Genomic DNA, 14,320 nt, shown 5'->3' with positions numbered 1-14,320 from the left:
ACTAATCTCTTTTGGATTTTCAAATAGAGGCATATTTGAATTTGGCTCAAAACTAGCACGTCCAAACTCCTTATAAATCAGTTTCAGTAGGAAGTAAATTTCTGGTGATTGAAGTATGTTTGATTGGAAGGGACTTTGGAGATCATGTAGTTGAATCCCCTGCCCCCCTCCAGAAATCTGCTACTATAGCAGCCTCAACTGCAGCAGATGGTCGTATCACCTCTATTTAAGTATCTCTAGCAAAAGAAACTCCATCTCTCCCGTGGTTGTCTGTTCAATTATTGAACAGATTGTAAGTATAGAATGTTTTTTCTGATGCTGTCAAAATGTACCGGATTGTCATTTAAGCTCATTGTTTTCTGTGGAACAACCGTGAACAATTCTTCTGATCTCTACGTGACAATCCATCAGATATTGCAACATAATTCTAATGACTCACCCACAATTATCTCCTTTCCAGACTAAAGACATCCAAGGTATTTAATCGCTTTTCATAAGTTCCTTCTACATTCTCTGCCATTTTATAATCCTGAACGTGTTCCAGTTTATTCATGTTGTTAGTTAATACAGTTGTATTGTCTTTTACAGTTGCAAAATACAGTGTTCAGAACTGTAAGTATTTTAGATAAGGTCTGACCAATTCAAAATAGATCCATGAATCTTGATACTATATAACTGTTAATGCAGATTAGGACTGCATTTGTCTGAGCTTTCTGCACACTGTTGACTCTTGCTCAGCAGGTTCTTTTGGTGTGTGATGCTGCCTTATATGTTCTCCCCTTATTCGTGACTTTTATATGTCCCACCAAATGAAGAATTTTGTCCTTCTCCTTGTTGAATTTAATATTGCTGGTTTCTGCTTATTATTCCAGCCCAATGTTCTTTAAGATGTTTACTGTCCCACCTGTTGGGAAAGCTGCCAGCCAGGTGAGGAGGAGGGATCAAGCATGGAATTAGCCTTGAGTTATTGCATAGCGGCAAGAGACTTAGGGCCACCTCCCCCTCCTAAATTCCATGTACATGTTTGTTTCCAAGAGAAGGCAAGCAATCTGGGGATATTCCTGTATTATAGACAGAACACAATAAAGTGGCTACTTTGAACTCTACAGGTATGGACCTGGTTGCTTGTGCCTGACGCCTTCTCACTTTTGTCATTTGTATTTGTATTTATATTGATTAGTTCGTCAAACATGTACAAGACAGCAGGTATAAATGTAAACATGGATATAAACAATGGTCATTAGTAAATATGATTCTTGACTCATTTTAATCGTATTTTCTATCTGTTCCACCAAGCTCTTTAGGTCTATGTTCAACAACAAAAGGTCCAAAACAAATATTTCTGCACATAGTGGGACATGATACCATGCACAGTGCTTGACCTGATGTTGTTTTATGTCAATCCGAATGCAAAATCATGCATCATGCATAGACCCCTCTTCTTGATTTCTTGGTCATCCACAAGTCTACTGAGGATCAGGCAACACTATATAAATGGTGAGGTGAGATTTTGAGTCTCTGGAAAAAAAAAAGGCAGGCTGGATTACTACAGATCTTTGTAACTTCATCAAGCAAGAAAATGTTTAATTATAAAATATGGGCTGAATGAGCCATTTCAGAGCCTTAAATTCTGTCAAAATCATAAAATAAAGAATGAATTCAAGTCTATGATACCCTACATTCATTACAGCAAATGAGCAAATTAATAAAAATGTAGATGTAATTATTCTATAACATTTCCACCGAGGAATCAAAATTCAAGTTTCAAAGCCAAATATTGCCTTTCCATGTAAATTCCATGGAAAAGTTACATTGAAAAAAAATGCTATTAGATTTGAAAAAAAGCAATACAAAACAGACTGGGGGTGAAAAACAGTTTTTCTATAATAGTCCTCAGAGGCGGTATTCAGCCAGTTCTGACAGGTTCTGGAGAACCGCTAGCGGAAATTTTGAGAAGGGGGAGGGATTGGGGATTTTGCAGTATCCTTCCCCTGGAGTGAAGTGGGAATGGAGATTTTGCAGTATCCTTCCTCAGGAGTGGGGAGAGAATGGGGATTTTGCAGTATCCTTCCCCTGGAGTGAAGTGGGAATGGAGATTTTGCAGTATCCTTCCCCAGGAGTGGGGAGGGAATGGAGATTTTGCAGTATCCCTCCCCTGGAGTGGGGAGGGAATGGAGATTTTGCAGTATCCTTCCCCCAGGAGCGGGGGGGGAATGGAGATTTTGCAATATCCTTCCTCCAGGAGTGAAGAGGGAATGGGGATTTTATTTATTTATTTATTTATTATTTATTTTATTTTATTTGTTAGCCGCTCCCTCTCCACAAGTATCCTTCCCCTGCCACGCCCACAAAGCCACACCCACAGAACCGGTAGTAAAAATATTTGAATCCTACCACTGGTAGTCCTTGACTTACAACCACAATTCAGCCCAAAATTTCCATTTTGTGGAAATTTTGGGTAAGACAATTAAATGAACCATTTGGTCATTAAGTGAATCTGGCTTCCCGCATTGACTTTGCTTATAGGAAGCTGGCTGAGAAGACTACAAATGGTGATTACATGATCCCAAGACAATGCAACTGTCATAGATACATGCCAGTTGCCAAGCATCTGAATTTTGATCATATGGCCATGGGGATCCTACAATAGGTGGGAAAATGATTATAAATCACTTTTTTCAGTGCCCTTGTAATTTTGGATGGTCACTAAATGAAGGGTTATAAATCAAGGCTGTTACATATAAGTGGTTACATATAAGTTGGGTTGAGAAAATCAGACATGAGGAGGTGATAAGCCACCTGGGAAGGCCAAGGGAAATCATTGAAACCATAAAAAAGCAAAAGTTAGAATATTTTGGACATGTGATACAACACTTGGAAAAATACGGAATCCTTCACTTAAATCCTCCAAGGAAAGATTGAAGGCAAATGAAGTCCAGGCAGAAGAAGAACATCGTGGCTTCAAAATCTAGGGGACTGGTTTGGATAAAACTCAACAGCACTTCTTTTTGCAGCTGTTGATAAAAATAGGATCACCAACGTCTGATGATGGATATGGCACAAGAAGTATAAGTCAAGGACTATCTCTATAAGACTGGTTCTAACCCTTACCCTAACCCACTCACCAAATCTCAGCATAGAACTGGCAAGATTTCATTAAATCATAGTCCCTTCTACATTGATACAGACAGCAGCAGACAAAACTTGGTTCGTGTAGCCAGTCACTCTATTGGGAAACATGTTATGTTGTCAATGTTTAGTTGTTTTAGACAGGCTTACATTTGTCGATTCCCTTTTTCCAGTTTTTTTTTCTCACAAAATGAAGTAGGTTGTCTTAGTTTATTTTTCCTTCAAGACTTGTTAGTAAAAATGGTCAGACTAAGGGATTTTTTTTGGGGGGGGGAGGGGGGCTATCCCTAGTAGCCCAAGTTATTATTGGGCATCCTGCAATGTACTAATCCTCTTTGACTCAAATATGTTGTGGGAATAGGAAGGATTTGGTAGCATCTTTTCTAAAATAACAAATTTGATTAAGAGGCATAAGCTGCTATTGGGTTACTTCTGACTTTGGACTACTATAGACTAAGTTCTGCTCCTACAATGTTGGAAGAGGGTATTTATTCCAGTAAGATTCTTGCTGTTCTTTCCTGGAGATTTCCCATCAAAGGAAACAAATACTGCTAGTTCACAATTTAACATGTGAAGAAGATTAAGCAATCTAATTTGACCTTGGCTTGCTTTAACAGATCCCACCTCAAGCTTACTAAATTGTTCCCAGGAGGGTTACTAAACGCCATTAACTTTAAAATACATTTCTTTCTTTTATTTTCTAAAGTAAAATCCTGTGTTAGTACTAATATGCAACAAAACAGTCCACGTACACTGAAATGGCACCTAAATTTATATTCAGATTTCAAAATTATACAAGCATGGTTAATTAAGACTTTACTAAATAGTGGTTTTAAAATCAATATAAATTACAAAGTAGTTTTGCTACGTTTTACTACTTTCGTTATACTGAACGCAAAATTAGGCAAACGAACTGCCAACAGATACTCTAGTTATCACTAATCGTAATATATTTTGTCTTGTGTTTTTTTTTATTTTTAATGCTTTTATTTGTAATACTGGTCTGTGACTGTCCTGAAAATTGTGAGATTCGACATAAATTGCAAAAATCAAAATTTTCAAACCAACCCACCGTTTCTTGTAGAACATATACAAGAAAATACATTATTTGCCATTTTTAAACGTTTGCATTCTAATTAAAAAAAGGAACAGAGTGAAGCTAAGCATGATGGGAAACTCTTTGAATTTTTTTTGAGCAGTAACCCATTGATCATGATTCCCGAAGCCGTCAGTAGTCCTCTACTCGCGTCGCACTTTCATTGCATGCAGTGCGACGCAGGGAGAAGTTTGGTGTGTGTGTGTGGAAACAACCCGTAAGTACCACTTTCCCATTTGCACGGTTAGCCTTCGCCGCCTTCTTCTTCCTCAGGCATCATGGGAACGTGTCAAGCCGCGCCGTGGCTCGAGGCGTCAGAGACAGGCGAGGACTACATCTCCCAGGCAGACCCCGAAGGAGGAGCAGCGTTGACGCAGGCGTGGTGGAGTGCGGACGGAAAAAGGGGGGCGTGGCCTTGCAGTCTGTCTCTCGCTCGCTGGCGGACAGGGAGAGAAAGCGAGAGGGAAGAAGAGTGTCGCTGTGCGCGCGTCTTTCGGGGCGGTCGCCATTTAGCGCGGCCAGTTTTCTCTCTCCCCCCCTCACTCGGGAGAGGTGGCAGCGAGAGGCCCATCCCCCACTCTCCTCACGAGTGGGAGGGAAGGACGGGCGTGAAGAAGAAGAAGCCCCGGCGGCAGGCAGGCAGGCGCGGCGCCCCTTCTGGGTGATTTCTCCGCCTTTCCTCCCACTCCCTCAGGCCAGGCGCGTCTCGGAGCGGAGGGTGGCCTTCTCCTCCTCCTCTTCGGGCTGAGAACGAAGCCCCAAAGTAGGGGCGGCAGCGGCAGCGGCGATAGTCCCGGCATCGCGTGAGGGAACGAAGGGAAGAAGGGAAGCGGTCTCGGCGGCGAGGACGGGCCGGGGAGGAGCCTAAGCGAGCGGCTGAGCCGGACTTCAACGGAGGAGGGCAAGGAGCTTGGGTGAGACGGAACGCGCGCGGCCGCGACAGCCACGGGCCTGCCCTTACCGCGCACCCCACCCCGCTGGTCCGGGGCCTGCCGAAGGCTCCTTCCCGGCCTCTTTCTTCCTCTGACTCTCCCACCCCGCCTCCGCTGCTGCTCCATGTCGGCCCTGCTATTCGGTTCCCCGCTGCAGCAGGATGGATGCGGACACTGACTGGGGAGCCACCCCGCCTCCGCCGGCCCAGCCCGCTCCACCAGTCGCCTCGCCGCCTTCTTTGCTCCACGCCGCCCGGAGATTCCGGGAGCCGCCTTTGCAGCAGCAGCAGCAGCACCAACAAGAACCGCTGCCGCTTCTGCCGCTTTCCGAGCAGCTCTTGGGCGCGCTCGCCGCCTCGCCTTGACTGCCCTCGCGTCAGCTGCTGCAGCGGCGGCGGCAACTGCTGCGCCTCCCCTTCGACATCATGTCAGCGGGCGCTCCGGAGAGCGGTGCCGGTGCGGCGGCGGCTGCTCCTCGTTTCCTCGCCCCGCCGCCTCCCCCGCCCAAGAACGGCTCGAGTTCGGACAGCTCCGTTGGCGAGAAGCTCGGGGTGGCCGCTGCGGGGACGTCGTCCGTCCCGGGAGACGCCGAAGGCTCGGAAGGGGCCAATTGCCGTAACGAGGAGTACCGGCGACGCCGGCATACCATGGACAAGGACAGCCGTGGTGCGGCGGCCACGGAACATCGCTTTTTCCGCCGGAGCGTCATTTGCGATTCGAATGCCACGGCTTTGGACCTTCCGCGGCTGCAGCCAGCGGCGCCTCCCCCGGCTGCCGCCGCCTCTCGAGGAAGCATCCCGCCCGTGTTGGGCTCTCCTCCCGAGTCTGTCATCCAGGCGGCCGGCGCTTCTGTCACCTCCAGCCAGGCCCCTGCGTTGCTACTACAGCCGCCCGCGCCTCTGCCTCCGGCCGCAGAAGTGCCGTCTGGTCCAGAGCTCTTGGTCGCGAAGGAGGTTGCCCCCTTATTAACCAAGGAGGAAGGGATAGAAGCCGCTCCGCTGCCCCCTACCAGTACAGCGGGAAGCGTTGCCGCTTCGGCCCGGGATCTGCAGGAAGAGCGGAGTAAACAGCAAGAAGATATCGAAGAGCTGGAGACCAAAGCGGTGGCTGTTTCCCCAGATGGTCGTTTTTTGAAGTTTGACATTGAGATTGGCCGAGGCTCCTTCAAGACTGTCTACAAGGGACTAGACACTGAGACCACAGTGGAGGTTGCTTGGTGTGAGTTGCAGGTACTAGAGCCGGCATTAGTGGGTTTTTTTGATGCTGAGTTGACAGGCCTAAGGCAAGGGTAGTATTCCTATAAACCATATGTGGAAGACAATACTTTTCCAAACTTTTATACAGCCTATTTTTATGTATGTGGTAAATGATTTAGTAACCATTAATTCGAAACTCTTAAGTTGGAATTCAGTTAATTTCTTTTGGCTGATGAAAACACCCTGTCAAAGAAAAAGGAGTAGATTTTTAGCAGTTCTGCACCTCTCCCCCCTTTGCTTCGGATATTAAGTGACCACGTGGAGCAGGTTTGAAGGACTTTAGGAAGGAAATAGAATTGCTGAAAAACCATCTTCTCTTTTTTCTGCTGATGGAAAGTTGGCAGTTCAGAGAACCTAATTGAATTCTTCCTATCATATATATTAAGGCTGCACAGAAATATTTCACTCAGGAGTGGAATATGATTTTTGATCTTTGATTTTGTTTCAAAACTATTCCCATTTAAAATAAGGGATTAAAAAAGAATTAAGGTTTTTGATGCAGTTATTGTTCTTCCAGTAATAACACCAAGTGCTCTGCCCCTTTGCTGAGGGGGAGGGGAACTTTTGCTTAAATTTCTCTATTGGGTGGATGTGTGCCAATAGAATACCACATTAATAAAAACTAATTTTTCAGGAAACTGCAACTTTTTCTGGAACTGGAAAACCTTACAATTAGCAGAATCTTCAATTAAAATGTGGAAAAACTGGCAACTTTTATAGTCAGTTCATGATATGGGATTGGGTTATTTGAGGGGCTGCCTTCCCTGATTATAATATCTGCCCATCCAATTCTTGGCAGGTCACAGGAAGCAAGTCTTCTCTGTTGTTGTGCCCATCTTATGGAAGATTCCCCACCACCACACCCCCGGTTTGCTCTATCCCTGCTAATGTTTCAGAAGTCCCTCAAGACCTGCCTATGTTATTAGCCTGGAGGGTCCCCTGGGTACCGGTCAAATTCTAAGATGGCTCCAACATTGTAGTTAGAATCCACTCTCTCCTGTGCCTTTTTATTTTTAATGATTGGTTTGTATATTTAATAATGATTGCTTCCATATATTTTTACTTAATCGTTGTATGCTGCCCAGAGTCTCTTTTTGAAAGATGGGCAGCCACATAAATCCAACAAATAAATTAATTGCCTGTACAACTACAGTTGGTTGCAAAATTGCAGGCTAAGCACACGGTACTTTATTTTTAAACCAAAATTAATTACTGTGATGGAATTGAGATACTTGATTCAATAATAGCTTTATGAAATTAGGGAAAGTCATAGTGAATATCAAGATTCAAGGTGCAATATTTTCTGTATTCACTCATGTAATTGCTAATGAAGTATATGCTACACATTTTTGTATGAGCAGTCTTACAAAAGTTATATTCACATATGGCTTTTTAGAAAGCATCTTGTTAATCATCAATTGGATATAGAATTCTCAGGTTGGATAAATGGTTTCAGGGTCAGTATTTGAAACAGGCAGAGTAGAACAAATGTGGTAGGGGGGAGGAGAGATGGAGAGACTAATGGATGGCGAGGATAGCTAACAGATTATCCATCTGATCCAAATATAGACATTAGAATGGCTATTCACAGGTTTCTTATATTTCTCTTTCCACAACTCTATATGGTATTTGGATTGATTTCTAAGTGATTTACATGTTGTAAGTCAAATGTTTAAGAGTTCGGATAAATTACCAACACCTAAAAAAATTATTTAACAAATAGGCCATCTATTTTATAAGAGCATACTTGCTCTATGGTTAGCAGTACAGTGGATGATGGTTTGAGGATGTGTTCTTTTTCTAACTTACTACATTTTTAAAGGAAGATGTCCTTTGAAGCAGGAATCAAGTGCGCAAATTGGTAATTTCTATGGAATACAAGTAGTCCTCGACTTACAACACTTTATTTAGTGACCGTTCAAAGTTACAACAGCACTGAAAAAAGTGACTTATGACCAGTTTTCACACTAATGGCCTTTGTAGCAGCCCCATGATCATGTGATCAAAATTCAGATGCTTAGCAACTGGTTCATACTTATGCTGTGTCCCAAGGTCATGTGATCATCTTTTGCGACTTTCCGACAAGCAAGTTCAGTGGAGAAAAGTGATTAACTTAACAACTGTGTTATTAACTTATCAACTGCAGTGATTCATTTAACTGTGGCAAGAAAAATAAAATGGGGCAAAACTCACTTAACAAATGTCTCACTTAACAACTGGATTTTGGGGTTCAATTGTGGTTGTAAGTTGAGGACTACCTGTATCACTTAATGACAGTTGAACCCAGAGTAATTAGGTGAGGGATGATTTGGGGAACATAAACGATTGTAGCAGTTAGATATGCACTCAGTCCTAGAATCTATGCTTTGATGTACTTGCTTTTAATAACTTGGTGAAACTACTGTTGGATCTAGTTGTCTGAAGAGCTTGATCATGATGTAAAAAGTTTAGATTTTAAATGAAATTATATTTCAAGGTAGATTAATTTATTATCAAACACCTTACATTGGTTGAAAAATATGTCCTGTGTCCTAGGATTTGAGATTTTGTTTGAATTTTCATTTTATTTAGCAATATTAATTATTTGCTATGCACTATTGCTGCCATACCTATGAATGAAGATAAAAAGAAAACTGATATTTGTTTTGTACAGACACTACAATTTTCTATTTTCAAATACCAGTACATTTGCTCTATTGTAGTCCTACATTTGCCTCTTACCATAACATTCAGCAAATCTTATGTTGGAATAATGGAACTAACTTTTTTTTTTCATAAAGTACTTCATAATGAGAATATCAAAGGATAAACCTTCAGTTTTACAAGTACAATATCCTTTTCATTTAAAAGTAAACCACCTTCTGAAAGCTGTAGAAGAAGAGAGAAGACTATTTGAAGGTTTAAATTATTTGGAAATCATTTTAAAATAATATATTTTTTAAAAAAATAGGCTTCAAGATACATTTTGTAGAATGGTCTAAAATATTTTATTTTTATATGTACAACTGGTGGAATCCTGATACCCTCTTGAATTTTAGCAGTTTGGCAGCATGTTGTCCAGTTGCATCATCAGTAATTGAGAAGATTGTATTAGCTTTTGGGGGATTATGTGGTATGCAAGATAGGATGCCAGATGCAGTAGGAGAAATGCAGTTCTGTGGGGCAGGTTTGAGTAGCAATAAACCCATTCCAATCTGATCTTTACTTTTTTATTAGTGGCTTGTTAACCTAGTCTGTTCCCACCCCCACCCTTTTTCTCTATTTTTCTCAATTCACCTACAATATCCTCTGCATTTGGTGAAATAGTGAATAATTCCTGCCTCATAAAGCAAAAAGAGAGAAATACTTTACACATCTTACTGGTTCATTCACTGTCTATGTATAATTTCAGGTTACTCCTGATTGCATATGTATTCCTATGAAATGAAAGTGGGTGAATGATAAGAGGTTCTGTTCTGAAATCCAATTCTGTTGGCTACGATGGACAGCTTCTGAATGGGCACTGAGTGGATACACTCAGTTTTGTACATCAACCAGAATCCATTTGAAATGGGCTATAACAAATTTGAATAAATAAATACCACCATAACTCCTGCCCCCTCCCTTCCCTCTTGAGTACGTTTCTCTTTGCAGTCCTGTTTCACTAAAATCATACAGAATTGCTGCTTGTAGGTTAAGGAATCATGCTTAGTGCAAGTCAGCCAGTAAACACTACATCCCATTATTTGCTTGTGGGCATTCTTGGTTTTCTTTGTAGCTGAGTTGTGCAGGAAACAGGTAAGAGTCCCTTTGCATCACGGCTGAGGATACCAGAAGGAAGAACACAAATGCTTCTGTAAGATTTAGGATTATTTTCATCTGACAAATTGCTTTATTTTAAATGTGTAAATCTATTGAAATATGAATGGAATCTTTCACATCTAGAGTATTAATATTTGAATAATCTCAATGTCTTTGTCTCAACCAATTTTTCTTATCTGGCTATAACTTATCTTTTGGAATACAGTTATAGGTCATGCTGCTTAAAAACTAAAATGGTCTTTAAGAATATTGTATAGCACTGATTTTTAAAGATAATGCGATATAGAAGTTGCTTATAACAACTTGGAACTATAGATTAAATCTAATGCCATACTTTTGTTAGAGAAGGCAGTTTCTCCAGAGGAAAGTGCGGACAGGTATGCCACACAGCCATGCATACAGTTTCTGAATATATCCTCAAACTCTTCTCTGGATGTCCTATATTGCACGTCAGAATTTTACATGGGGACTGCTGCAGATAGAAGATGAACAGAAAGTCCTATTGCACTATTGGAAATTGATTAGCTGAGAGACCAAAACATTTAGGTCCAATAATGTATCTGGTTTATTATATACTATGTTAAATTTGTAAAATGTTAAGGGGCATTTAATTATTCAGTAATATGGTCAGACTTACCATGACACAAGTGCATTGGGCAGAACAAACCTCAAATCTTCGTTGACCTAACAAAGGCATTTGACGCTGTAAACAGGTTAACTCTCTGAACCACCCTGAGATATTATGGATGCCTGAGGAAATGCATGAAATTGATTCAGCTATTCCACAACAGAATGACAGGACCGGTCCTTTACATCAACTTCATTTGCCATTTCTACTGGGCAGTAAGCACGGTTGTGTCCTACCATCAGTTCTATTCAATCTGTTACTTGCTTGCATGTTGTCACATGTTGTCTAGAGGCTGAAGAAAGGAGTGTACATCATGTACTGATTAGATGGCTTTCTAATCTCTGCTTGAATGCAGGGACATGTCTCCATATAGTCATTCAAGAAACCCTGTTTGCTCATGACTATGTGTTCCTGGTGCACAAAGACAGTGTTCTATAGTTGATGCTGAACAAATTGTCAGATGCTGCTGTAATCTTTGGCCTGACTATCAACTTGAACAAGTCTGAAGTACTTTACCTGCCCATGTCATGTATCAGCCATATAAAACAAAAAAAATCACTGTTGATGACATCCAGATGACAAATACTTTGGAAGCATCGTCTTAAGTGATGGATCTTCAGATAAACTAACTTCAGGATCAGCAAAGCCAACCAGGATTGTGGGCGGTTGCATCCTAGAGTGTTCAATCAGCATAATATCTGTATTTCCACAAAGCTGAAAATCTACAGAGCTGTATTTTCTCTCCTATGTGGATTTATTTACCAAATCTATACGCTGCCCCTCCCACTATATAAGGGATGGTGCAGCTCTGCCTATGACTCCTGGACTCTGTACATGCATCAAACAATTGGAGAAATTTCACATGAGTTCTCTCTTCTCCGTTCATTGGCAAGACCATGTCTTCAAGGTGGAGGTCCTGGATTGTGTGAATTCCATCAGCATTGAGTCTCTGATTATCAGAATGCAGATGCAGTGGATGGGACAGATCATCAGAATGAATAACCACCATATGCCTTGCCAGTTGCTTCTTGATGTACTGGAGACTGAGGAGATATCTTGAGGTTGTCCATGCAAGCACTACAAAGACTATGAAAGAAACCATTCACCCCATTGACATCCAGCAAAAGGAATTAGAAACTGTGACTGCCAAGACCTCTGCTATGAAGCCTCCGCTGGTTTTGAAGACAGGCATCACGAAAAACTGATAGAAAACGTGAGTGGCATCACAGAATAACATCTGTAATTATCACAACAATCCAGTGTCCCCATTGAACTACACTTTGCACTTCCAGACTGGGACTGCAGAGCCACCTCAGTGTCTACAGGTGAATTGCACAACAAAATTGTCTTCTTTGAACCTGAAGGACTACCTATATATAATATTGAGCGGTGCCTTTAATGGTAAATTTATTCCCGAAGACAGAAGAAAATGAAGTATACAGTTGATTCTTTTTCGTGTAAATAAAACAATGGCTACAGCCAAAAGCAGTGAAGTCCGATATTTATTTTTATTGAATATTTTTTAGGTGAAGTAGAAAATTGTTTTCTTAATATATAAAAGCACACTTATGAGGGAATTAACTACTTCTTTTTAAGATAATAAGCCAGTATTTTTATAAGAAGTAGAAAATTTAATCTGCCTGTCAGAATTGAGGATTTCCATTAAAATCTAAAAATCTTGATCGACTTGCATGGTGCATTTGATAATTAACAGCTAAATGGGACCATATGAGTCCCAAAAGCATTAACTTACTGCTGGGTCCAGTTTAGTTTGTTGAAATAGCTTATAAAGCTATACACAGTTCATGTTTTATATTCATGTTTTCTTATAAAGTAATGTGCAGCCCTGCTGAAGGAAGAGTAGTATAAAATAATACATTATAAAATGTTAAAAAGTAATTGTAAAGTAGCTTGCTGAAGTATTTGTTAAAAGCAGATAACCAAGTCAGATTTTCTGTACTCTTATTATTGAGCCTAATGATGCATGTATATGGAAGTGCTATATAAACTTTTCCTGCATGAAAAATACTGATTTGAGGAAAATATGTCACATTTTAATATGGAAAAATGCCTCAGCAGAGAATTTTAAATCTGTTTTAAGCATTCTTCTTACTGATTTTCTAATTAGTTTCTTTTACATTTAGAAATAAAATACCAGAAGTGGTTATATCTTCCCTTTCTTGCCCATTTTTTCTGGCAGATCTATGTTCCTTTTTCATGTCATGTTTCATTGGTATCTTTCAATCCTTTCTTCCATTTTGCTGTATTTCTTTTCCATGTTTTGCTTCCAAAAGATAGACAAATATTTGCCTATCTTTTGTTGAAGGATCATCCCTCTGTCCTTACTATGATGGAATAAGACTTTCTTGTTTCAACCCTTTGATGGGAATTATAATAGCTTTGCACACTATGCCATCTGAATTTCAAAGACTAGGGCAGGATGCTTATTCTTCCTCTTTTTGTTTCTTGGTCATCATCTATTCAGGAAACGAGGGAAATATATAACCACACCATTAAACTTGTCTTGGGAGCCTAAACGCCATAGATTCCATACTATCCTCCCTGATGTGTCTGTGAAGATGGATATGGAATCATGGCTTCTGCTTCAACCTTAGCTTGCTTTGTTGCTTGTACTTAAACAGCAGTTTAAACTTAATTTGTTTAGTAAAAAAAAGCTAACAAAAATGCAGTTTTCCCACTAACTATAGCTCAATTTCTTAATTGACAAATTATGATTAATTAAAAGGAAAACTTAGTAATTTGGAGGTTGTACTGAAGGAGAAGGAAAGTTGAGAGACCACAATTTTTGGTGGACTCTAGGAAAAAATATTGTACTGTAACTATGTTTTAGTATTGGATTTGACTGAACACTTTGCATTTGAGAGGAAATTACACCTGGTGGGTGGAAGTCTTAACTTGTCACTATTGACAGGGAGAGTAGTTAATTACAAGCCTGAATTTACTTTAATGTATCCTTGTTGAGTAAACAAAATGTGGCTTGACACTCAATTATCAAATTTACAAGTATCATGCAAGATTTTAAAGAATTGATTTTAATCACCAAGATAAATAATTTGTAACTATTTCTTTGCCTCAGTAAGTGAGGAAAACTAGTTATTATAGTAATTATATTTTCTTTTTAATATTATTTACAGTACAAATGCAGTTTATTTAAAACTTCTGGTCATCAAATTAATTTCTTAATGCCTTTGTTTTTACTGCTTATAATACCTGTGAAAGACAGTAAGAATATTTTCAAGAATATTTCTTGAAAAACGAGTCATCATCCAGTATTGGATATGTTAAAGATTTCAAAAAGGAGTTGGAGAATTTTAAATAAAGTTGTGATTCTCTATTATATAGCAAATAACTAGGGATGTGCACAATGTTTGCTTTCAAAAAGTTACGCGCACAAAGTTTGCAAAACATCTCATTTCAAATATTGTATGAAACTGTTAATTTAAGTAAGAAATGGCTT

The 14,320-nt window shown here is 40.2% G+C and overlaps 1 protein-coding gene across 2 annotated transcripts in view; it reads left to right on the top strand.

Moving 5' to 3' along the window:
- Positions 1–3,823: 3,823 nt before the first annotated feature.
- The window catches only part of WNK1 (WNK lysine deficient protein kinase 1), a 119,713-nt gene continuing 109,216 nt past the window's right edge, over positions 3,824–14,320 (top strand). Inside the window, exon 1 of one of the 2 annotated variants that reach the window (XM_081957880.1) lies at positions 3,824–6,386. In XM_081957880.1, coding sequence (XP_081814006.1) covers positions 5,583–6,386 — 804 coding nt within the window. In that variant the 5' untranslated portion in view covers positions 3,824–5,582. The remainder of the gene's footprint in view (positions 6,387–14,320) is intronic. The other variant, XM_081957881.1, reaches the window with a different exon arrangement.

This window comes from Natrix helvetica (assembly GCF_964273705.1).
Source record: "Natrix helvetica genome assembly, chromosome: 6".
NCBI lineage: Eukaryota > Metazoa > Chordata > Lepidosauria > Squamata > Natricidae > Natrix > Natrix helvetica.
This window is presented reverse-complemented; position numbering and strand designations above follow the sequence as displayed.